The 23,999-nt window shown below is 43.9% G+C and overlaps 1 protein-coding gene across 5 annotated transcripts in view; it reads right to left on the bottom strand.

Annotated features, from left to right (window-relative positions):
- Positions 1-23,031, bottom strand: part of DHX8 (DEAH-box helicase 8) — a 30,243-nt gene extending 7,212 nt beyond the window's left edge. For 2 of the 5 annotated variants that reach the window (XR_012766225.1, XR_012766226.1), the window contains exons 1-24: positions 22,903-23,031; positions 22,370-22,455; positions 21,695-21,767; positions 21,163-21,248; positions 20,439-20,569; positions 20,015-20,326; positions 19,572-19,716; positions 18,803-19,006; positions 18,185-18,272; positions 17,760-17,857; positions 17,069-17,216; positions 16,495-16,676; positions 15,900-16,094; positions 15,511-15,696; positions 14,796-15,006; positions 14,291-14,472; positions 13,384-13,524; positions 13,037-13,192; positions 12,050-12,187; positions 11,608-11,736; positions 10,374-10,570; positions 10,047-10,226; positions 8,291-9,245; positions 6,314-7,384 (exon numbers count right to left, since the gene is read on the bottom strand). Coding sequence is in view for 2 of the 5 variants with exons in the window: in XM_075443312.1 (XP_075299427.1) it covers positions 9,026-9,245; positions 10,047-10,226; positions 10,374-10,570; positions 11,608-11,736; positions 12,050-12,187; positions 13,037-13,192; positions 13,384-13,524; positions 14,291-14,472; positions 14,796-15,006; positions 15,511-15,696; positions 15,900-16,094; positions 16,495-16,676; positions 17,069-17,216; positions 17,760-17,857; positions 18,185-18,272; positions 18,803-19,006; positions 19,572-19,716; positions 20,015-20,326; positions 20,439-20,569; positions 21,163-21,248; positions 21,695-21,767; positions 22,370-22,455; positions 22,903-23,014 (3,600 nt within the window). In the remaining 3 variants the exon portion in view is untranslated. Of the gene's footprint in view, positions 1-6,139; positions 7,385-7,771; positions 9,246-10,046; positions 10,227-10,373; positions 10,571-11,607; positions 11,737-12,049; positions 12,188-13,036; positions 13,193-13,383; positions 13,525-14,290; positions 14,473-14,795; positions 15,007-15,510; positions 15,697-15,899; positions 16,095-16,494; positions 16,677-17,068; positions 17,217-17,759; positions 17,858-18,184; positions 18,273-18,802; positions 19,007-19,571; positions 19,717-20,014; positions 20,327-20,438; positions 20,570-21,162; positions 21,249-21,694; positions 21,768-22,369; positions 22,456-22,902 lie in introns of those variants that run through there. The other 3 variants (XR_012766224.1, XM_075443312.1, XM_075443313.1) reach the window with 3 other exon arrangements.
- Between the last annotated feature and the right edge of the window lie 968 nt (positions 23,032-23,999).

Below are 23,999 nucleotides of genomic sequence, written 5' to 3'. Positions count from 1 at the left end.
AATATACCGTGTGTTTCCAGTTCAGCAAGACAGAAAGGCAGCTGATTAGAGAAAGATGCTGGAGGTAATAGACAAGTATAATAAATTTCTCATGCTGGTCCTGAAAGTGCCAGCCCCATCCCACCACACAGAAGATGCTTCAGCGTTTCTATCTAGTCACTCACACTCCTGTTCATACAGCAGAGCTGTCTTTTCCTGAGTTGAATGCTTTGGGCACTTGGGTGGGAGAAGTGCCCGTTACTGTGTGACAGCATATGCAGCCAGTGCAACACACCTTTAAGTCAGTATCCCTTCACTATAAAAATTCACAGCTGAGCTTTGCTCTACATTAGGCAGGTAAGAAAGGTTAAGAAAGACATCATTCCTCTTCATGGAAAACTCTCTAAAGACAGAGTTCTGCTCGTGATAAACACTCTGACATCTGGACGCAAATATACCTAACATTCTTACATTTTTTTACTATTGTTTTCTCATTATATTAAAGATTTATTCTAGTGCCTTATTCCTCAGGATGTGATAATGCTTTGGGACCAGCCAGAGAGAAACTCTCAGCAGCCATTTCTTCCTAATGTAATTTTTTCTAGAATTTTTTTTTTTCTGTGTCGTTGCTAATGTTGCAATGGCTTTGCTGTTACTCCTGCTATATTGACAGTACAAAGCCCAGCAGAAAGCACCATAAATCTATTACCCAGAACACGATGCCAAGTTCCTTTCTAGTCATACTAAATATTTAACACATAACATTACAGCACATCCCAGATGTACCCTTAGAGTGTACTGTCTAGGGCAAAAGATAACCCCTAGTATTAATAGGTTGCCAAGCAGAGCTGAACTATCTGATGCAATTTCCTCAGGCTAACCCAGGAAATATTTCTATTACCAGATTCCACACCCTGAAATAAGTATGAATAGTGACAATGAAGAACAGGGATAGCAGCAAATCTCACTTTATGGGTTGAGCACTTGTGGTTTAACCCAGTAGCCAGCAACTAGGACCAGGCAACCACTCACTTGCTCCTCCCCCCCAGCTGGATGGGGAGGAGAATGGACAAAAAGTAAAACTCATGGGTTGAGATAAAGACAGTCTAATAAAACTGCAAAGGAAATAAAACTATGCAAAACAAGCCATACACAATACAATTTTTCTCGCTGCCCAATGACCGATTGCATAGGCAGTCCCTGAGCAGCAATCATAGAATGTGGAACTCATGGATTTTGCGGCACCCTTTTGCTCCTTTGGTGCCATTCCTGTCCCACCGCACTGAGCCTGGTGGGAGCATCGACCTCTCTGTACCAGACAGACACTCCTATGTACAGCGTATTCTCATTCACACCTATTTAAGAGGCTGAGCAGAGCAAAGGAAACCAGAGCTGGACATGCCCCTTCTGCTCAGTACTTTTAACCTGAGCCCAAGAGGGACGTATCCTTTTCAGCACTAAGCCTCTCAGTTACAGTGCGGGGTCAGTGTGTGGGACTCATCAGCTCCATGCTGTGGTGAGCCACAAACCTTTGGCTTTGCCACAGTTGAGCTTCCAGGAGAGAGATAAGCAATTCCCACACAACCCTGTAAAATGCTCCCATGGAGATTTCCATAAGACAGTCTTAGGAAGAACTTGTGCAAAGCAAGCTCAGCATTCAGGTTGAGGAGGAGGCAATCCCAACAGGAGCAGTGTGTCATTTACACCATTAAGCCAGCCCCAGGGGAGCACAGGTAACTCCAAGGGCAATAACACCATGACATTTGACCCCTTGTAACTTTTTATACAAGTATAACACTCCCAAGCAGGATACTGGCATTAGTTTTGTTGATTCGCTCAGGAGGTTCATTCTAATACGTGACTCAGCCCTCGTGACATCTATACACATCTCCCCATCCTCCTCTGCATTTGAATCACAGCAACGTTGTTATCTACCACAATGTTGGAAACCATTTTGCACAATGAATATTGATCTCTTTATGACTTGATGGCTGGCATGCTGATGAGACGGCAGAGGGGGAAGTGCCCACCAGCTTGCTGAACACAGAGGCAGAGAAGAGCAAAGCTGAACTCAATGGAGGCCTCAGCCTGTTTGACATCAGCAGAAGACTATTATTCAGTCAACCACGAGGGCAGCATTTACTGCCCCAGAGCAGCATTCACCCCTCAGGCTGGCAAAAAGAGCGCATTCCCCTCCCTGCTTCCTGCAGCCAAGCAGGGCAGCCCTGCACAGCCCTCCTCCGCAGCCCACTCCTCTTTCCGAAGAACAGGTCAACAGATACCAGCCTATGTAGCTGTAAACTCCTTAAAGGCTTTCCTGTGTCTGATCTCTTAAGAAAGTGTGCTGAACAAACATAGTCCTTTGCACTGCAGAGTCACTGCTCAGTCAGGGCCTCTGCTTAGGAGATTAATAACCATTCTCTTGGCCATTATGGAGCTACGGACAGGTATCACGTGAGAAAGCAAAGCAGTAGAAAGGGAGGTATCTCAGGGGAGCTTATTAGCGGAAATAGCTAATGGCACCTGAAGTGCCTCTGACATGCTTGCTGAGCTGCTGCTTTGTGGCACTGTTTCCACTTCCCTGAATTAGCTTCAAGCATGTTTTGGAGGCACTGCCATAGCTGTCCTTTTTGCTTTGATTCTGTGAGACAGAAGCACGGATGCCCCCTCAGCCAGGGGTTACCTAGGCATGTCCCACTGGCTCACACTGCATGTACTAAACTGATTTCTACCTACTTGAAGATTTCCACATATTTAAAGAATCCCAATATAAATGAACTAAACACCAAGAAGAGGAAGAGTTATTGGAGGAAATAATGCTTTTAAACAGTCCAGCAGATATGGTGTTTTAAAAGCACTTGCAAGAATGCATAACAGAGAAATCACAAAATCTGCCCACTTTTGTTAAGAGAAACATAGTAAGAAATCAACACAGCAAACTGCACTAACATCTCAGCACAGGCTGAAGAGTGGCTATTGTGATCATTTATGCCTGTAGGGACCAAGAGACCTCACCAGCATGCAGAGTCCCTGGGAGGTCTCTGATTCTGGAGAGGTTTCCTCAGGGGTTTGTTCCTAGAGAAAGAGGTCTGTCCACTCCGCTACCAGGTTGGTGCCCATGCCAGCTAGAGACTGCTTCACCCCAGCTTGCCCTGGCACCACACACCACTCCAGCCTGGCCCTGCAACACAGAACAGTGGTAGCAAGGTGCCCTTCGCTGCCCCGGCTCAACATCAGCACTTTTAGCTGAACATCACCTCCTTAATTCTTAACACACAACAAATACAGTCCTGAGTGCCTTGTACTCTGCCAACCACTGTCTGTCCATCTGTGCATAGACCTTATGCACATCTTTGTGAGTAGCAAGGGTTCAGGAGCTGATGGGGCTGGGGGAAGCACCCAGGCCCAAGGCTTGTGCTGCAACAGAACAGGCTCCCCACACCACAGCAGGAGACAGCCCAGCAACACTGCATCGGCATTGTGCACTATTCCAGTGCTACTCAAGATACCCAGGGACAGGGCATGTTCTACCCTGACTACCCCCAAATCCTATGGCTAATTAAATGCAGAAAAGACCCTAGAGACCCAGCGACCCCCAAGACAGAGAACAGGCTCTGGCCACTTCCCCTTCTCAGAGAGCAGGGGCTGGAAGCTCAGCTTTCTACACTGGCAGCTGTGTGTCCTTAGGGCACTGATCAACACCCCTGTCACCCAGCAGGTCCTCATCCCTTCTTTGGCTCTGCTCCACTCAACTGTGCAAATGAGTGCTCCTCACCTCTGCTGCACAAGACTTCATTTGCAACACAGCATGTGTCCTCAGCACATGGCTTTCTCCAAGGGCAGGCTACCTGCAGTCCTGTGGTTGGTGGTGGCTGGTGATATTTGCAACACCCTAAACCCTGGGTGCAAAAGTGGCAAGGGAATTCCCACTGATCCTGTTTCAGAACGAGGCCAAGAGCTTCTCTGTAGAGAAGAGCTTGAAGATGAGTGCAGCCCAGAGAGTGGGGCAGAGAAACACAGCATTCAAATTACTTCAGTAATAAACAAATCCACCTCAGGGCCATGAGTCCATCTCAACTGTTCAAGGAGTCAGGCTTCTGTGTAGGGGGATAGGGCAAGGCAGAAGCTTCTACATGTGTGTTTATATCCTAAATGGCCATGGTAGAGAATTAACCAAAGGTAAGAAAGGCATAAAAATTTGTAAGGCTTCTCGCCACACCTCTAATAGATTCTATGTTTCCTAAACGTGACTAAAATCTAACACTGGATTTCCATCAACAGGCTTTTCAAACACTCTCACTGTGGCAGACCTAAATGGTAGAAACTAACATCACATTTTCCAAAATAGCCGGGATCTGCCACTGACTATGTTCCAGTTCACTTCCACCTCCTTGCCTTTTTTTTAGTAAAAGTGAACTAATGCTCGAACTCAAATAAGAGACTTCTCTACGCTCAACAGAAAAGCACCACTTCCAGTGTACCTTGCAGAGGAGAGCAGAGCTGTGTCTGGACAGATCCACAAGCCTACTAGCTACAAGAACTACAAGCTCAATTTTGATGCAAATGAACTAGCATAGCCAGATCAGTGCAGCCACACTTCTTCACCTCCAGTGTATGGACAGACCAGACAGAGGATTCGTGTAGGTTACAGAACATACACATACAAAACACATTTGCTAAAATTAGATACTCACTCACTGTATTCCCAGCAGGCTTGAAAGAACAATACATTCATAAATGAAAAATTCCATCAAACTGCTAATGGGTCAGTATCACAGCCTTCTGCAATCGTCACGGAAATCTCATGAAAACTGCATTACTAAAAAACAAAACTCCCATTGTGTAAGTAGCACACTGCTGTCACACTGGCTCTGGTAACAAGCCCATTAATGAGGTTAAGTTAGTTACTACAACAGATGGAGCATGTGTGGGGCTGGCTGTAAAAATCATAATTATCTTTCTTGCATTAAGGGCAAAAGGTTATTTTTGGATGTGCGTGTGTGCACACATGGATGTGCCAGTTATTTTTTTGCTGCGAATCCTTTGCTTGTAACAATCAGCATGGAAACCAGCCTATGGCACATGCTGCTGGAATTTGAGACAGAGGATTGTTTGCTCTACCCATTCAGAGAGATTCACATCTCCACAAGAGCAACGAGGTCCCCAGCTAGGCGAGGAACACCACATCAAGCTCTCGGGAACCAGAGGAGGGACAGGAACTAGCAGTGCTTAGCCCGTGCCACTTGCATTAAATGTTCCACAAGCCTCAACATTGTTGAGTAGAGAGGTTCACAGGTGGCTTGGAGTTCCTCAGAGGAACCATTCAACATTTCACATCGCTCCTTGGCTTTTGGGGGCGGGGAGCAACCTTAGCTTGAGCCTCCACCTACACCCCCCTACACCCCTCCCAAGGCTGGTGCCATTTTGTCATACGCTTGTGGGAATGCCACTCGTTACAGTCCTTCAATCTGTTCTTGCTTAGTTATTCTCACGCTGTCTGTATCCCTGTTCTTCCTCTCTGATCACTCATAGCTAACTACTGTTAGTTTGTTCTCTGCCAACAGGTGTAAGAATAACCCCAGTGCTTTGGCAGCCTAAGCTTTCCTCCTTCATTACAGCTGAAGCCTCTTTTCAACACCTTAACCAAATATTACTGGAAGCACAGAGCCACCTAAGCCTGACAGAGGGTCTTTCAGAGGCTGTATTCGCTGCTATTGGTGGAAGTAAGGAGACTGGAGATAGAGTGAGTGCATCTCCTCCTGGCACGTTTACAGAACCTTCCACACCGCACCAGCACAGTCCACAGCACAAGACCTACTAAAGTCAAGGAGGCTATTGATTGCTGACAGGGGATGCACGCGAAGATGGCACATACACACATACTTGCATCACTCAGTAAATTTTTAGCAGTTATGCTAAACATAACATCTCCAAAGACATTCCAGACTAGACATGTGGCCTCTGCTGGCAGAACTTTTGCCTTTAGGTAAGAAACGTGCTACCAGTTCTGGCTCAACCACTAAGTACAGTCAAAATCAACTTCGTGGTTGAGCCTGGCTGGCTGCCAGGTGCCCACCAAGCCGCTCTGTTACTCCCCCTCCTCAGCTGGACGGGGGAAAAAAATAAATTAAAATTAAATGCTCATGGTTCTAGATAAGGACAGGGAGATCACTCAGCAATTGCCATCATGGGCAAAACAGACTTAACTTGGGGAAATTAGTTTATTACCAGTCAAATCAGAGCAGGTTAAGGAGAAATAAACCCAAATCTTAGAAACACACCTCCCCCCACCCCCCTCCTTCCTAGGCTTAATTTCACTCCCAATTTGTCTTACCTCCTTCCCTCCAGCAGCACAGGGGAATGGGCTTGAGGTCAGTTCATCACGTTGTCTCTGCTGCCCTTTGTCCGCAGGGGGAGGACTCAACACTCTTCCTCTGCTCCAGTGTGGGGTCCCACCCACGAGACAGTTCTCCACAAATTGCTCCAGCGTGGGTCCCCTTGGGGTCACAAGTCCTGCCAGCAGACCCGCTCCAGCACCGGTCCCCACAGGGTCACAGCCTCCTTTAGGCACCCCTCTGCTCTGGCTTGGGGTCCTCCCCGTGCTGCAGCTGGAGATCTGCTCCACCGTGGACCGCCACTGCTGCAAGGACAGCCTGCCTCACCCTGGTCTGCTCCATGGTCGGGAGCACCTCCTCTCCCTCCTTCTTCACTGACTTCATCGTCTTCAGGGTTCTCACTCCTCTCTCTGGCTGCAAATGCTGTTACACAGGTTTTTCCCCTTCTTAACTGTGTTATCACAGAGGCGCTACCACTATTGCTGACGGGCTCGGCCTTGGCCAGCAGCAGGTCCATCTTGGAGCCGGCTGGCTCGGGATCTGGCGGATGCAGGGGAAGCTTCTGGCATCTTCTCACAGAATCCACCCCTGTAGCACCCTCCACTAGCAAAACCTTGCTACGCAAACCCAGTACAATGAACCAGAAGACCTACAATTTATACCATTTAAAATAATGCAGTTCATCTAGACAGAGGCAGGTTGGCAAGTGCTTACACAAGCACCTCGCCCAGGAGAGCTGATGGGACACTTCCCCCAGCAAAGGGCTAAAATACCTTTTCACTTATGTAAGTACTGCCAGAATACAGCACTAAGTCTGTGGTTTTATCCTAGGATCAGGCAGCTTATTTTCAGTTTTTTCACACACGATAAACCAACAAAAAATCACATAAACAGTAGAAGATATTAGGATGTTATGCTCAGAAATCTGAGGGCAGTAACAGGTTGATAAAACTTGCTTTAAAATAATGTGTAAGTGGTTCACGTTTGTAAGCCAGCATTCTCGTTTCACAGGCTAGTTTTGGATGCAGGGATTCCCAAAACAAGCAGCTGAGGTTGACAGGGAAAAGTTCCTGCAAATTAATTAAAGGGTATTACTGAAAAAAATTACACCAGGGAAAGAACACACAAAACAGATGACAACTGTTCACTTTAAAATAAAAAAGAAAATCTTCTCTGTTGATGCATTTTCCCCTACCATAAGTCAGAAAGAGGCTACACTGGAGAAGCAAATACAAAATGAATAGCTCAAAGTACGTTGTACAACTGGGACTTCCACTGTGTACATTTTCTCTTTTACATCTTTCATTTGACTTTTGAAAGTCAAGTGCAAATTTTCATAGAAAATAGTAACAGCTGCAGAATTCATGGAAGGAAAATATGCTTGTAAGAGTATTCAACAGGACAACCTTCTTTGCCTAACGCCATAATAAAAATAGCCTCCAAACTTAAAAACATCCTAATTCTATTTAACTTTATGAAGATGTGACACCACAGGAAAGCTCAGGGCATTTATACAGCATAATAAAACGGTATATACAACACCCCTGCCCACTTTTGTACATAGATACAGATTTCCAATATAGCTACTTTTCAGCATGGAACATTCTTCAAATTCACTGAGTGTGAAACAACCAAGCAACTTCATCGCACTCATTTCAACAACAATTTTAGAAAATGCCCCAGCTTTGGAAACAAACAAACAAAAAACTGGGTATCTGCAGCTATAGAGTCAAATAAATTTCACCTGCTTGCAACGGAAAAATAATTTACAGATAGCTTCAGCATGACACAGCACGCACTGGATAGTCAATTTCTTTTTAAACAAGCAACCATTACACAATGTTTTACAGACATTTTAGCTGTAAGAGCCTATTCTATTAAAAAACGCCAACAGTTGTGATGTCACCAAACATTGTAAGTGGAAATAAAACACATCACACATTGTATAGAAAGTCTAAACATCTGTAACCACTTACATTCACAGACAGAGCCGTGCTGCAGAGTGGATGTGGTTAATTACCATTTGATATACTAGCCTTCAGCACACAGGAGATGGTGATGAAAGATAAGACTTGCAGTCTGACCTGTGCCATTGCCCAAGTATAACTTACATTCTAGTTGGGTTTCAAGGGATCTTTCCTGCCTTATCCCAAAGCCACAGATACTGAATATCTCACCACAGATGGCTTGCATAAAAGACAAACAGCTACACTGAACAGGAAGATGCATAAAACAGGAAAAATGGAGAACAGACAGCTCCCAAAAAACAGCCACTGTCCAGGAGCATAAGTAGAAAGAAATCCCTTTCAACAGGGTAAAGAAACAAAGTATTCCAGCCTCTACTTGTCAGTGGACAGCTATTTTTTAATCACTATCTATTTGCTGTTGTTCAGCTTAGTGCCCAGTTTTCCGCATCTTAGGTTTTGTCTTGAAGGGGGAATGACTAAAGAAGTGCTTCCAGAACCATTTCTGAAATGACGCAACACACTGAGGAGAGCCGGGGCATTTGTGCGGCAGCTGTGGAATCTGACCTGGAGCTGACATGAGCACACCTCGCCCCCTTGTGCTTTTGCTCTGAAAACTCTCATTTGTGTGTTCATTTTGTAGGTAAGCTTCAGCTGAATGTCCTTTCTTTAAAGACACTTGGCAACAGTGCAAAAATCAGAGACCGAAAAATATAAAACCAGTAAGAGTCCATGAGGGAACTAGACTCATCGCCGCCTGAATGCACGTGATATCCTCCAAGCATTGGGCTCCTCATAGCGATTGTACAGGGGTTCCAGCCGCTGCTGCTTTTTCTGTTTGCTCAGCTTGGTTGGATCAGAAACCTTGAAGAAAGCTGGTGCAAATTCCACCAGCCAGCGAGGATCTATAGTCGTCACTTCACGCATATATTCCTTGGTGGTCAGCACCAGTTCGTGATACACCACCCTGTGAAAAGGGAGAGCAACTCTGGAAATCAGTTTTTCCAAACAAGAAGAGAGAAGTCAAGGGGTAAATCACAGAATCAACAGAATCACAGAATATTTGGGGTTGGAAGGGACCTCTGTGGGTCATCTAGTCCAACCCTCCTGCCGAAGCAGGGTCACCTACAGTAGGCTGTATAGGACCTTGTCCAGGCGGGTCTTGAATATCTCCAGAGAAGGAGACTCCACAGCCTCCCTGGGCAGCCTGTTCCAGTGCTCCGTCACCCTCAGAGGGAAGAAATTCTTCCTCATGTTCAGACGGAACTTCCTGTGCTTCAGTATCTAAACTTGCCCCTTTATCTCCCTTTCACCCTCCTTCAGCATAAGACTCCTTATAAACTCCAATGCAGGCTCCAAAAGAACCATCCAGAAGAGCTATCTTCTTTTTCCTCTCCTACTTCACAACTACTCTTCAGCACAGAACTACTCCATTCCATCTAAAACAATTCTCGCTCTCCCCACTCCCTCCTTCTCTTCCTCCCTCCCCCCACGCAACATTCAGTGTCTCAAACTCGCTTCCACAATACAGAAACACAGAACTGCAGGCTTCGGGCCTGGCCTTGGCTCAAAAAAATAAGTCTCATCTCTGCACAGGCACTAATTTTACCAGCAGAAAGAGCTAAAAAGCAGACTTAAAACTTTACTCGTTGCTGAGAAATCAGCAGCCTATACTTTGATGTGTACTCCACAAATAGTGTACACCACAACTTTTTTGGTAATGAAGTCTGAACTCAAATAGAAAAGTACATGATATTGCCTTCCTTACCATTCTGGCTGCCTGTTGAAGAGAGCACTGGATGGGTGGATGTAGACTACTTGTTGATCAATGAGTGTCCGATAACCTTCCTGAGGATCCTTCTTTGCTGCATTTCGGAAGAAGCCACTACAGATGGCCTTCTGGACACGAACTGTTGCCTTCCCACAGGATACCACATCCAGCTTATGCCTGCCAGACAAGTTAGAGAAAAAAAAAATTAGAGTTCTCCAGATTAGGATGCAGCTATCAACATCAGATTAGCAAATTTTGTTCAGCTACTACAGCAGAGAACACTAAGAAAGCAAAGTCACTACCTGTCCTTCTCAATACGCTCACCTGTCCATAATTCCCAACATCTGCTTGCGGATGTCCTGTGCCCTGCGTAAGGATCGGGCCTGGATAAAATTTTCGTAGCACCACGGATTTGAAAACTTATTATTCTTCCAGGAATTGTACACAGCCAGCAGGGTGAGGTGGTCACCTTCTGTCTGATGGAACTTGGCCTTCTTTTGATCAGCAAGTGCTTGTTTATCCTAACACATAAAATACGTATCAATCAGGTATCTACATTGTAGAGACAGCCCTTGTACAACATGAAGGAGGACACAGGCTCCTCGTCACTCATACCATGACTTTCTAAGCCTACCACAAAACAGATAAGATATACCTGAGAAAAGAGTACAGAATTTTGAGCAGTGAGTGACTAAGGACCAAGTGATGAGAATCTAAAGGTCACTGGGACTGCTCTCACTAAGCCAAAATTATACCAAGAACTGTTCTTACCAAAGAGAGACCTAATGTAGACTCTGAAAGACTCTCCCATGGGTGACAAGGATCTGACCAGAAAAGATTAAGAACTCTTTTTCTTAACTGATGCTTTTTATTCAATTTCATTCTCTATTTTTGAAAGGACACTTCAAAGTAAATGGCTCATTTATACTGTAGGAAGTATACACATGCACTGAACTAGCTAGTTTTTTGCTGCTCCAGAAGTAACCTCAATTACTCATCAACAAAGGTGCTGAACCAGTATCTTTGACCCTGCTGACCTACCCACCTCTCCTAACTTCTCCAATCTGCAGATAAAACATTAATCAAACACCGTGGCTATATAGATCAAAATCGAAGTTAAGAGACTAAACTGCAGCAGGCCATCATAATGAAGAAATAACAGACTCCAGAGGAGTTTGTTGCTCTTGAGGAATCTTACCACAGTACAGTCTCCTACTTGCTGACTTAAAAGAAATCAGCGCAGGATAGTTTGAAAATGCCAAAGCCATTCTGAACTCCAGAGCTGGGACTGACTTGGTTTAGGATTCTATGCATTGACTGGGAAACGCAAAAGAGAATGTGAGACTTCTAACTTCCATCTTCCCATCTCCAAAGAAACTACCAAAATTCACAGCTACAGGGTGTTTAATCAAAAGGTACATCAGAAATGTAACGTACAAGCAGAGTCTAACCCAGCTACAAGTTTATTTTGGCAAGTATGCTCACTTCCAACACCTGAGGCACGCACACAAAAACCACCCAAACTGTAACACTGCTGCTTCTTGGTTGCATTCCTTACCTTTGGCCTGTAGAACACATTCTGTACAGACAGCATGGAGACTATCGTCAGCATTTCCTCACTGCATCCCAGATGTACAGACATGATCAACATCTTACACAACATAGGCTCCAAGGGAAATTCTGCCATCTGCAAGAAATATGTTTCAGGATACCCTGCAACATCTTGGAAAAATCTTGAGTTCTCTCAGCGCAAGAGAGCGCAATGCCCTTTCTTCTGTGCTTCCTTTCCAAAGCAGCGTGCTTTACCCAGAATAACTTTACTCAGCACGAAACAAATTATTTGTCTATATTCACTATCACAAGAATATTCCAATACTTACAAAAGAGTAATAGGAAAAGGAAACAAACAGTGCTAGGCAAGTCTTTACACAACTATTCTGATGCCACCCCCTAAATATCTCCAACCCAGCCAGTGCTAAGCAGTATTTTATTTCACCTACCCTGCGCCCAAGTCGAGTAAGCAGTCCCTCATCATCCAGAGCTCCCAGGGTGTACAGCTGCTCCATGGCAGTTATGAGAGTTTCCATTGGGGGAGCATCCATAAAGTCAAAGGAGAGCAAATCATTGATGCCCATAGCCTGAACAGAGGGAGTGGAGAAAACCCAAGTTAAAACACCGAGAAGGAAGACACCCAACTCCAGCCAGAGATCTATAGCCATCAAACGAGGCACTGCAGAACTTCAAGCAACGCTAGCCTCATGTCCTTAACCTGACTGTAACCACAGTCACAAACACATGGCTATATTTCTACACTTGATACAATCCGCACTGGCCCATGGGTTTCACCCATCAATCACTTTTCTGGTCTGTTTCTTTGGTACCGTTCCACACATCTCTCAACCAAGATGATTCAACTGAGCAGACACATAGGCTAAATGCTGGTTTTGAGAACTTCTTGCCTCGTAAACCAGTATGGCTTGACAGCTCCAATGGACATTAACAATGTCTCCAGCCTTCCCCCTGTTCCCAGAAACAGGGAAAGGCAGCAGCTTCCCCAGCTGCTATGTACTTGGTTAGATCCAGCTTGTGGACTCCCAGAGGGATGGTGAACACTTAGAAGATGCATATATTTGGAGATCAAAATCCACTTTAAAACAGCGTGTCTCATCTATTAAGAACATAAATGTACCTTACATCAAAAATGTGTACTGCCCGTAAGACTCCTGTTTCTCAAACCTCCTGCAACTAACTTTTCTGTGCAGCCGAGATGTAATTTAAGTGGCTATTCAACATTATAACCCTCAACAGAAAAATGCAGAAGCAAGCTCAATGCCTGAGAATTGCATTTGACACAGTTTCCCTTCCAAAATACCTCTGTTCACTAGAAGGATCTGAAATTACAGAAATACTTCACGAGGCTCATAAAGGCTCATTTACTGAAATGCTTATGATCATGTTAGCTTGCTACAAGTTGGTGAAATACTCACCTTCAGGGAAAGTACTGTACTGGCCAAATTTGTTCTCTGGATTTCAGGTACATTGGTGGTTAGCATTTCATCTCGATAAGCACGCTCTGTATATAACCTATAGCATTTTCCAGGTCCTGTTCTCCCAGCCCTTCCCGCCCGCTGCTTTGCTTGAGCCTAAAGGTAACAAGGTATCTCAATGAATAGGTGCAAACAGGTAAGATAAAATGATTATTTTATTCATTATTTATTAATTGCCTCACTTTGCTTCCATGTGCTCAGATGCCACATCATCAAGATACATATTAACGGGGGAAAGTTGGTGGTCGGGGGGCGAGAAAGAGGTTAGCCAAACACAGAATGCCTACCTGTGAAATCGGTGTAACAACCAGCTGGTCAATTCCAGTCTTGGAGTTATAAACTTTCTGCTTCACAAAGCCAGGATCGACTACATAATATATTCCATCAATCGTCAGAGATGTCTCAGCTATGTTAGTGGCGATGACAACCTGTGAACAACAGTTTGATTCAGTACCAATTCTGTCTCTGGTTGCCAAGTCAACCATGGTGCTCAATCCATTCTACGTGATGCAAGCAGCTTGTTCTAAATGCAGCTACTATTATTTAACATCGAAAGGAGAAACATGTTCACAGAGGAACAGAAAGAAGTATTATATAAGATGGACAGGTTTTAAGTACCTACATTTGTTTTAGATTTGGGCAATGTGGGAAAAGAGCATGATAAAATCCATAATTATAAGCAAGTAGAAGATCATTGTAAGTTTGTAAGCAGACTGCACTGACTTCAGGGAGAATTTTTGCCTATCACTCAAACACAGTCTGTATTTCAAGAAGAATTTTCCAGAGAATATATCTCTGATATTCATTAGCTGTTTGGTAGAAAATTTGCAACCACCCAACAGGAACTGCATTTAAATTTCACTAGAGTTAATATCCTTTAATATCCTTTAACGGCAGCATTAAAAAATACACCAAGAACAATCCACACAGATATTTTGATATATATTTTGAAAGTCTTAGATAACACTTACATACATGTACCTAACCAAAAACATGCTCTAAGCTACATACAAGCCACCTTTTCTCCAAAACTGTATCACTTTGTCTGAAGTTATAACTAACAGAATCGGAAGTGCTAAAAAGAAACAAAAAAACAAAAAACAAGACAACAAAAATACATATGATTGGCAGTGTAATACACCTCATCATTAACATGTATCAACAGAAGATGAAGTCATACTTAGCCGAAATTACCTTTCTGCTTCCTGGTGGAGCTGGGTCAAAGATCCTGGTTTGCATTTCACTGGGTAAAGCCGAATATACTGGTAGGATAATTAACTCAGGAACATCAGGTCCTAGAGATTTCATCCTCTCATAGAGGATTTCACAGGCTGTGTCAATCTCTTCCTGACCAGTCAGAAACACCAATATGTCACCTACACAGGAATTAAATTAAAACATCCATAGAATCAATTCTGATAAGTGCAACTCCTACATTACCACATTTCTGTCCCCCAATTTTTCCATTTAAAGCAGAGAATCCCCAACTTTTGCTAGCCCCTGGGCAACAAACTCTTAGCCAGCAGCAACATACTTCAGTCTTTCACCCAACTTTTTCAGCATTTTATTTACTGTATTTGCGAACAACACAAGGTAGTGCTGAGACCGCTCATTACTAATACACAATCCATGACTTATAGAAAGATCTTGCCCATAGGTATTAGAGTCCTTGAATCACCCTAGACTACTCTCCACTCACCTGGTGGCTCTGTTAAGTGGATCTGCATTACTGTAATCAGACTGGCATCCAAATAATCCGTCTCTGGCTCTTTTGTGTACAGAATTTCTACTGGGTATGTTCTGCCAGGAATTGTGAAGATTGGAGCTTCATAGAAATACTGAGAGAATTTCACGGCATCCAGCGTTGCTGATGTCACTATCAACTTCATATCCTGACGTTTCTGCACTGTCTGTAGCAGGACAGAAAGTTCAAGTCATTTATTGCCTTTGGGACTATTAGCATATGACACTTAAGTCAGAGAAGTATGACCATTAACATCACGTGTTTTGATGTCCGACTAGAGAGGCAGCTCATTCCAGTATCCGAAATTTTAAACAATTGCTAAGGTCACATTTCAAACCTTTCTTAGCAGCACCTACCACAGAAAGCCTTTGTGCTTTCAGAGAAGAAAGAGCAAAGCAAGAAGACTCCTCTGCTCATCCACCATTATGAGCATCCCGGACTGCCAATTCCCATGGTTTCTGCTGAATTTTGCTCGCTTTTTCTTCACACAGAGGCTCGTCTTATTAAAATTTGGACTACAAACTCCTAGGAGCATTTGCTTTGCTTCAGAAAAGACTCTCAGAGCACAGGAATAAACTTGATCTGCGTGACCTTTCCTTTCCCTGTGCGCTCCTACTCATCCATAGCATACAGAGGACACTGAAGCAATGAAAATCAAATTCTACATTACCTTCTTCAGGAGTCCAAAGAGCACATCTGTATGTATGGTCCTCTCATGGGCTTCATCCAGCATGATAATGGCATACTGGGTCAGATCAGGATCTATCAAGCACTCCCTCAGTAACATCCCATCTGTCATGTATTTGATAACAGTTTCAGGGCTAGTGCAGTCTTCAAATCGAATGGTGTAGCCAACCTAGAAAGAAGAGTTGCACAGAAACTGAAGCTACGCAATTAAGTTAACACCACCATTAATTACCAGCTTGATTATTCTGCAAGCTCATTTTACAGCCTGCAAGAGAACAGACACACTGACACACAAGCTAACTAGCTCCAATTTTGGTATTTCCTACTTTTCCTCATGCTTATTTTGGCATGTTCTTCAGCATAGAAATTCACCTCTTGTCCCAAGCAGCAGCCAAATTCCTCTGACACCCTCTTCGCAACAGACATTGCAGCCACTCTGCGAGGCTGAGTACATCCAATCTTTCCTCTTGACGTATACCCCGCCTCAGCCAGGTATTGGGTAATCTGTGTTGTTTTCCCAGATCCTGTCTCTCCAATAACAATTAGAATCTGGTTGTCATGCACAGCCTAGAAAAGGTCGTAATAGAGACAGCTGTCAAAATTTAGAAACAAAGCACAAACAAAACAAAAAATCAACACAGTATATCTAGGACTAGACTGAGCGCCTACTGGTCTTGCTCCAGCTGACCCAGCCCAAAAGTCATACAAGTGTTCTTACTGATCATGTCAGCAAACTGCTTAACTGTTCAGCTGACTCGTCCCTTGCCAACATGATCCTAGTTTCGACTTACACCAATAAATATCTAGAGCTTTATTAATATATACAGATATATAAAATCCTTTAAAACAATTATTCTGAACTACAGCTCTGCACCTAAAACTATGAACTGGCTATTCACCTGTCAACAACCTAAACCAAGAACATTTATTTTAAATTAAATTGAGAATGCCATTTCAAGAGTCTTACTTGTATCAGCTGCTCCTTCAGTCTGAAGATTGGGAGGCTCTCTCTCTGCTCAATGATGGAAAGCTGGGTCTTCTTACCATAAGAAGCTTTGTTGCCACCAAATGCATGTTTCTTCCACTCTGGGATATCATTGGGCATCATCCCAATACCTCGCATGTTTGCAGCTATTTGTCTTCCATCCACTAGAAAATAAACAATTTTACCATTACACTCAGGTTCACACAGCACATACTTTGATGATCCTGCTCCTACCGTTCCATCATCTACATCTTCTATACTTGTGGGTTTAAGTATCTTTTAAGGTCCTACATGTATACCCCCACTATTACATTAATTTCCATGTAAAAAATTGCTTCACCATTCATCACACCTTTTAGTAATGCATCCTTGACAGACAGCAGGATATACTTCTACATTTCCCTTGACATTTCTACTTCCACTTCAGTGGAAAAGCATTACTTCTTTGCCTCGCTTTTAAACTAAGGCAGACAAACACAGTATCAAGACATTTCTCCTAGGTTGCGCAACTACCACAAAAAAGGCACAGTTCACACTTAGATATGTTCAGACATACCATCAGGGAGAGGATCCACCCAGTGCGTGTTGAGTCCCATGGGGATAGAATCCATTTCTGCTTCTCTCTGGGCTTGTTTAAGTTCTCGTCTTTCTTTCGCTAAAGCACTCTGCATCATTGCAGCCTGGGACAAGGAACCATCTGGATTCTAGAAGGCAAGAAAAAAGCTGGATTTCAAGCACTCCCAATCCTTCAATTATTTCTCTGTCATCATTGTCCTTTAGAAGCCTCTTTTGAAAATGCTTTAAAAGATGTTAATTTTTTATCTATTTGACTTCCAGAATATTTCCATTAGTTCAGCCTCATGAACCTCCATGTCATGACTAATACAGAGCATCCCTACACTGTCCAGTCAGACGGATTATGGGCACAATCGATGAAAAATAAGTATTTCTCTACCATGTTCTACTGTCAATAGGTAAGAAAAAGCAGAACAGAAAAGGTATGTTCTAACACACTTACATGAAGTGGTTGCTGCTTCAGGCTAATGTGCATTTCTGTTCTATTATTCCACTTCACTGTCAACAGTGAAGTAAGAATCTAGCTTTATAAGTAAAGAAAGCATCTTCAGTTCAGTGGTAATGTTTTTCAGGGCTCTCAGTAATGCCCAGGTAGAAAACTGGTTGTTAAATTCCCAAATATTTATTCAATTAAATCAAGTATATTGGGTTTAGTCCTAGAAATCTCTTACCTTTACTATTTTGATGGGACTCATATCCATGCTCTGTTTAGTATGACCTCGAAGGAACGGTGGCTCTTCTTCAACTAACTCAATCTCCAGGTCCTCATCTAAAATCCACAAATGACAATTTTTACAGAAAAGTTTTTCTTTCAGCTACGTAAGAATACCTCTTCAAATGATGCTTCCCGTGTACTCTTGATTAAGATGTAATTAGTTTGAAAAGTGAAAACTTCAAAATAAAAAGAATGCACAGACAGGACATATCCAAATATTGCTAATAATCAGGCTAGAGCAACCCTAGTTCCAAATGTTTAAGATGACAGCAAATTGTGAGATGCTTCACATTCACTTATATCACCATCTCTTTCTGAATCAAAACACGTCCAGAAACACAAGGAATTTACAACAACAACAAGACTATATGGAAATATTACCTTCTTCATCATCAACTTTAGGAAGAATTCCAGTCTCCTCATCAAAGTCAGGAAACTCTTCCTTGGAAAGCACATTAGCTGCAATCATCTGGGAACAGAAGAAATACATTTGTCCCCATGAACAAACACAACTCACTCACACCTACAAGATGTCAGTTCTAATGCTACTGCCAGACTTGTAAAACAGGAACAAAGGAATGTTATGATTTCAGAACAAACAAACGGTCCTACAGTCTGGCACATCTTCCCAAGTCATCCAGTTTCTGAGCAAACAGTCCTTTCGTTATTCTAAATACCATCAACGTGAGACAGCTGGCTTACGCATGGCGGGACTGCACTGATAATCAAATACCACCTAAGTGTCACTGGATAAAGACCATGATCCCCCAAGTCAGAGCGATCTCTGGAGGTTACCTGGTCCAACCTCCTGCCCAAAGCAGGGCTAACTTCTTAGTTAGAACTAAGCTAGAAGTCCCAAAAATCACAAGAAAGCAGCAATTTAGAGGCAAGGAATAGGTTACACAAACAACCAACCAACATTGGTGCTGTATTCTAGTTCATGAAATTCCCTAGCAATTTTACTGACTGACACTCTATTTCTCTGAACACAAAACACACCTGCTTTATTTCCCATTTCTCTGGGTCTGAAATACGGGTGAGGCGTTTCCGTTCAAGGCTATCATCCTCCACCTCCGGGGCATTCACCAGGGACAGGTGACTGGGTCTGTCAGGGTTTCTCATGGAGGTTTCTTCATTGGTTTCTCCAACCAGGTTTCTCCTCCGGTTTGGGTTCAAGTCTTCCCCAGTGTCTTGATCAACATCCTACATTAGATTGATTAATTTCTAGCTATATTGTACTCCTCCTTATCTATCAACACTCATGCTTCCTCGAAAACAAGAGAAAAAGCAGAGTACAATTCTCAGAGAGACTACTGCCAACAACAGCCCATACACAGAAAATGCTATTTTGCATGCTTTTTTTTTTTCCAACTGATATTGTGAGGTAACTACACTGCAAGGCCTGGAACACTCTGCTCTGCCTTGGTAATAACAGTGATTTCATTTAAAATTAAATGCTTCTCTCACACTGAAAAAGGAAGACAAACATAGCAACAGCTTGTGGTTTGCCTTGTCTCTTAGCTAATATGTGAAGTCAAAAAAATTGTTAGGAACATTACACCAAAAACAAGAACCTATAGAAAATGAGTAAAAAGTAATAGGTCACTTAAATACAGAACAGTAACTCAACTTTTTTAACACCCTCTTGATGGATTACATATTAGTTTTCATCAAAAAGAGCAAAAAAGAAAAAGCAAAAAGAGACATAATCTTTAAAAATTCTGTGCAACAAAACTCCATTATAAGCATTATAGAATGTCTTGGATACCTTCATGCTCAGGCTTGTTTTGGATCCAGTAAATGACAACACTTTGACTTTTACTCTTTGCCCTTTGCTCACAACATCGGCAACATTGGCAACCCGTCCTTCTCTTCGAAGCTCTGAGATGTGGACCAAGCCCTCCCAACGCTTCCTGTCAATGAAACAGAGGGGCATGAGATATTGTACATTATTACTCCAACAGTCCTTCGCATCATTCAGAGTCTGGATTAACAGATTTTGTTGCCAACTGGTTGTTTACGTACATTCATAAACTGTTTTTTATAAGGAGAACATTCTCTCCTGTCATATTTATACTTCTGAAACAGACTTTCATTTTGGCTTCAAAACCCAGCATACCTTACTGTAACCTCATAACCTCTTTAGGACACTAGCAGAAAAGAGAACTCAGATGGAATAGTACCAGATTGACTGTGAACATCAGAAGGTACCTTAGTCCTTCCAGCTGCACAAAGCACCCAAACTGCATTATACTTGTGACTTTGCCATTGTAAATGTCTCCAATGGAAGGCTCCTCAGATGGTGGACGGTCTACGTGCTTGTCTCTCCATTTCTCGCTGCTCCTCTCCACATGTTTCTCCCGATCTTTACGGTCCCTACTGGGACTCTGACTTCTGCTCCGTGACCGGTATCTGGATTTTCCCCTGTTCTTATCGCGAGTCCTAGAGCGAGACCTAGAGCGAGATCGGTGCCTTCGTTTCCTGTCCCTGCTACGACTTCGGCTCTTCCTCTTTCTCTTTGCCCTAACAAACAAACAAACATTACATACTTGCAGTGAAATTCCACACCAGAACAGAGCAAGCAGGCAATACCAACGGTCAATACCCAGCCTGCAAAGACGTACTAGAAACTTACCGGTGGTCACCGTTCCTTTGCTTGCCTTGTCTGTCTGCACTAGGCATGAGAGCTTCAAGTTCTTTAAGTGCATCAGCTGCCACTTTCACATCATCTTCATCCAGCATATTCTGCAGGAACAGGGAACCATTCTGTAACAAGGCTGATAAAACGTCTGTCACAGAGAATTAATCTACAGAAAGGATAGCCACATGCATATCTATTTACAAGTAATGTAAAATAAAAACAGATCAGACAGAATACATAAGAAAAAAAAGCAATAAAGCTATTCCCCTATTCTGCCACAACACTGAGATAAATCTTGCTTTATACAAAAGACAGCTTCATCGCAACACCTCAAATTACTACAGAAATATAAAATACATGTCCCTCGTAGCACCTGAACATTTGAAATTTTTATCTAGTTTGTAATCCACCACTACTTTAAACATTACATAAGAAAGGCCAGGCTACAAGTTTCATGTCACAATAGCCTCATCTTCCACAGTATCAACGTGGCAATTGCTGTAACCACTGTTCCTGATAACTACACGTAATAATACCAGCCTTCTGCCTCTTTTGTATTTCATTTTTCATAATCCACGTTTATCCATGCATTAGCAGAAGACACTCATATCATCACACAAAAAAAATGAAACTAAAGAGAAAAACACACACACACACATAATTTAAAAAAAATATGTTTTCACACACTCACAAAAAAAATCTGAAATTATGACTTTACCCTGATGTTGGGATTGTCTGGCCTGCAAAGGGCTGGAAACAATTCCTTCAACTTTTCCTTCTCCGATTTGGGTTTGACAACTGTCTCTGATTTTGAGATTTAAAACAAAACACAAAACAAAACACACACAAAGCTTAGAAGAGCTAGACCGAGTCACTCTAGATTTTTCTGTAATTGAATATGAAGTTTAAATTTCATCTGAATGCAAAGGCTGATACAGATTTTACAGATTCAATTCAAAGATTACAATCTTATCTTCCTACAAATAAAATTCTGATTATTTGTGAATCTGTGAAATATAAAAATACTCTATGTAATGTATTCAGTCTGTTATTAATGTTTAAACAGCTTTGCAAATCTACCACTAACAACAGTGAGACTCCCACTGCAACAGTAAGATACAAAGTCTTGCCTTACAAGACTAAAACAAAACTACATCAATCTCACTGAAGGCGACCTAAAACTACAAAAGACTAAGAGTTCTGTGTTTCTTATTACACTGAACTAATAAAAGGGATAATATTATGCATACCTTTGCTCGTAGATGGTTTTGGTGGAGGCCGCATTGTCTGTATGAGACGTAGCAAATTACTAATAAGGGAATCCTGAAAAGTTTAAGAAAATACTTTAAGAAATGACTGCGATGCTGTTTTTCATTATTAGAAGGCACAAGTGAGGGTTTATTAAAACCACTCGATTCTGAAGATACAGGTTCCTTTTTAGAAACTATCGCTGGACTTCATGTACATTCTAAAAGATAGAATAAGTTGAATACGAAAATAATTATGATAATTCTATTTAAATGACTTTTCTGTTTGTCATTTTTAGTCACCTATTTAATCCAACCACAGTTATTTCTGAGGAACTCATGAACCCAGCATCTAAATATCGTAAAAAGACTTACAACATTTGCTTTCATGAAAAGTTGTTTCTTCCATATTTTATATGCTCAACAAGACAACGAGCAGTTCAAGTCCTCGGAAGCATGCTTTGCAAAGGCTACAAAAGTTTAAAAAAAAAAAAAAACCAGGAGCGAGAGGGAGGCTTAGCTTGATTAGACAGGAACACTCAGAAGCTAATTAATGCACAGTTTTCCAACTGAAGAAAAAACATAGTCACTCATCGCATCTCTCTCTTTAAAACAAAAAGCTCTGTAAAATATACCAGGACAAGACAAACATGTAAATAACGTTCAGATATGACTTACAGTGAACTCAGCACCATTCTTTAGAAGAACTGCTTTAAACGTGTCAAATGTAGTATTTTTCTCAGCAAGACTTATCACAAATTCGGCTGCGAAGAAAAAGCAGAAAGTAAATTAGAACACATAATAAAAAGGCAGTATAAATACTCCCTATTTGGATAAAAGCTGTTGCCCCGGCAATGCAGTGACCTGCTAGGTCTATCCACCTACGCAAAAGCTGCAACGCTGCTCGCAACAGCAGCGGCTCCCTCTCCCAGTCCTTCTGTAGGGGCCCAGATCGAAGCATTTTCTCACGCTCACAAGGTTTTTGAAGAAAAAAAATTGGAAAAAAAAAAAAGGATTTTTCTTTTCTGAATTCGAAAAGCCCCTTCGTAAAACTGGTCCTGGCCAACAGGAACAGCTCCAACAGTCTTTCCCACAGCTGCCGCCAGGCCCGCAACGCGAAGGACCCCGGCTGCCGCGCCCCGGAGATCCCCACAGGCCGCGCGGCCCGCGGGCGCCTGCCCAGCTCCCGGGCTGGGGCCCGCCACACTCACCCAGGTCTTTGTCGTTGATGCCCAGGTGGTTGTCCAGCTCGGTGCAGACCTTGGAGACCAGCGACAAGTACTCGAGCTTCGCGAGCTCCTCCAGAGCCGCCAGGTCCGCCATGATTTCCACCCCAACCACGCACGCGCACAACTGACACCACTTCCGTATCCGGGAGATGACGGACGCGGTGACGTGGCCGCGCACGGGTCGCGCTGGAACGGATCATAGAGAGGACGGAGGGTACCAGAAGGACTCAGCGCTGGCGCCAGTCTGCGACACCAGCTCTGTGATTTGTGGCGGACGAGGAGGCCCGCGGGCCCGCGCCGCTCGGCTCCGTCCGCCACGGGACGCGCGCGGCAGCGCTGGAGGCGTTCCCGCGTCCGGATGGCCCGGCCCGGCCCGGCGCTGTCCGACTCGGCCCCGGGTGCCGTCAGGGAACGGCTACTCCCTGGTCTCAGCTCCGCGTCTTTCTTTAAAGCCTCCCCTCCCCCTTGATGCCCACTGACGAACCAGCTGCGCCATTACCGGGGCGGCCCAGGGGCTGCAGCAAGGGCGAGTCAGTGGGCCCGGCCGTCTCTGGGTGCGCAGGGCCCTTTGTCGGGGAACAGACGGTAACGGTGCAAGTGAGTAACGGCAGCACGGAAGCACAGCTGGAAGCTCAGCAGCAGGATAGCAGAATGAACACCGCGGCACACAGAAGAGCCACCGCAGAGGTGTGACCAAAGCAGGGAGGATTTCAGAATGGGACACGGAGCTTCTCCATCCCTGCTTCAGAGGAAGCCGACGAGTTACGGTTTCAGTGGGAGACACAGTGAGGGGCAGCACCGCAGGAGCTCTGGAAGAGCTCCGAGGGGAGCACAGCGCAGAGGCAGCGGCCAGCGCCAGCTCCGAGGACCGGGGCCCCGCTGCCGCAAGCGCCGCGCTCGCCAGGGACACCACCGGCTCCCGCAGCCGGCTCGGCCCCGCCGCCCGCGGCGTGTTCCGGCCGGGCCCTGCCCCTCGCGCCCCCGGCCGCCCCCGCGGGCAGCGGCCGAGCCCCGCCAAGCGGAACCGAAAGCGCCGGGGGGCAGAACCGCCCCCGCCCGTCAAGAGGCCGAGGAGAGGC

This window comes from Opisthocomus hoazin, chromosome 26 (assembly GCF_030867145.1).
Source record: "Opisthocomus hoazin isolate bOpiHoa1 chromosome 26, bOpiHoa1.hap1, whole genome shotgun sequence".
Classification (NCBI taxonomy): Eukaryota; Metazoa; Chordata; class Aves; order Opisthocomiformes; family Opisthocomidae; genus Opisthocomus; species Opisthocomus hoazin.
The sequence above is the reverse complement of the archived record's forward strand: the minus strand, read 5'-3'. Positions and strand labels throughout refer to the sequence as shown.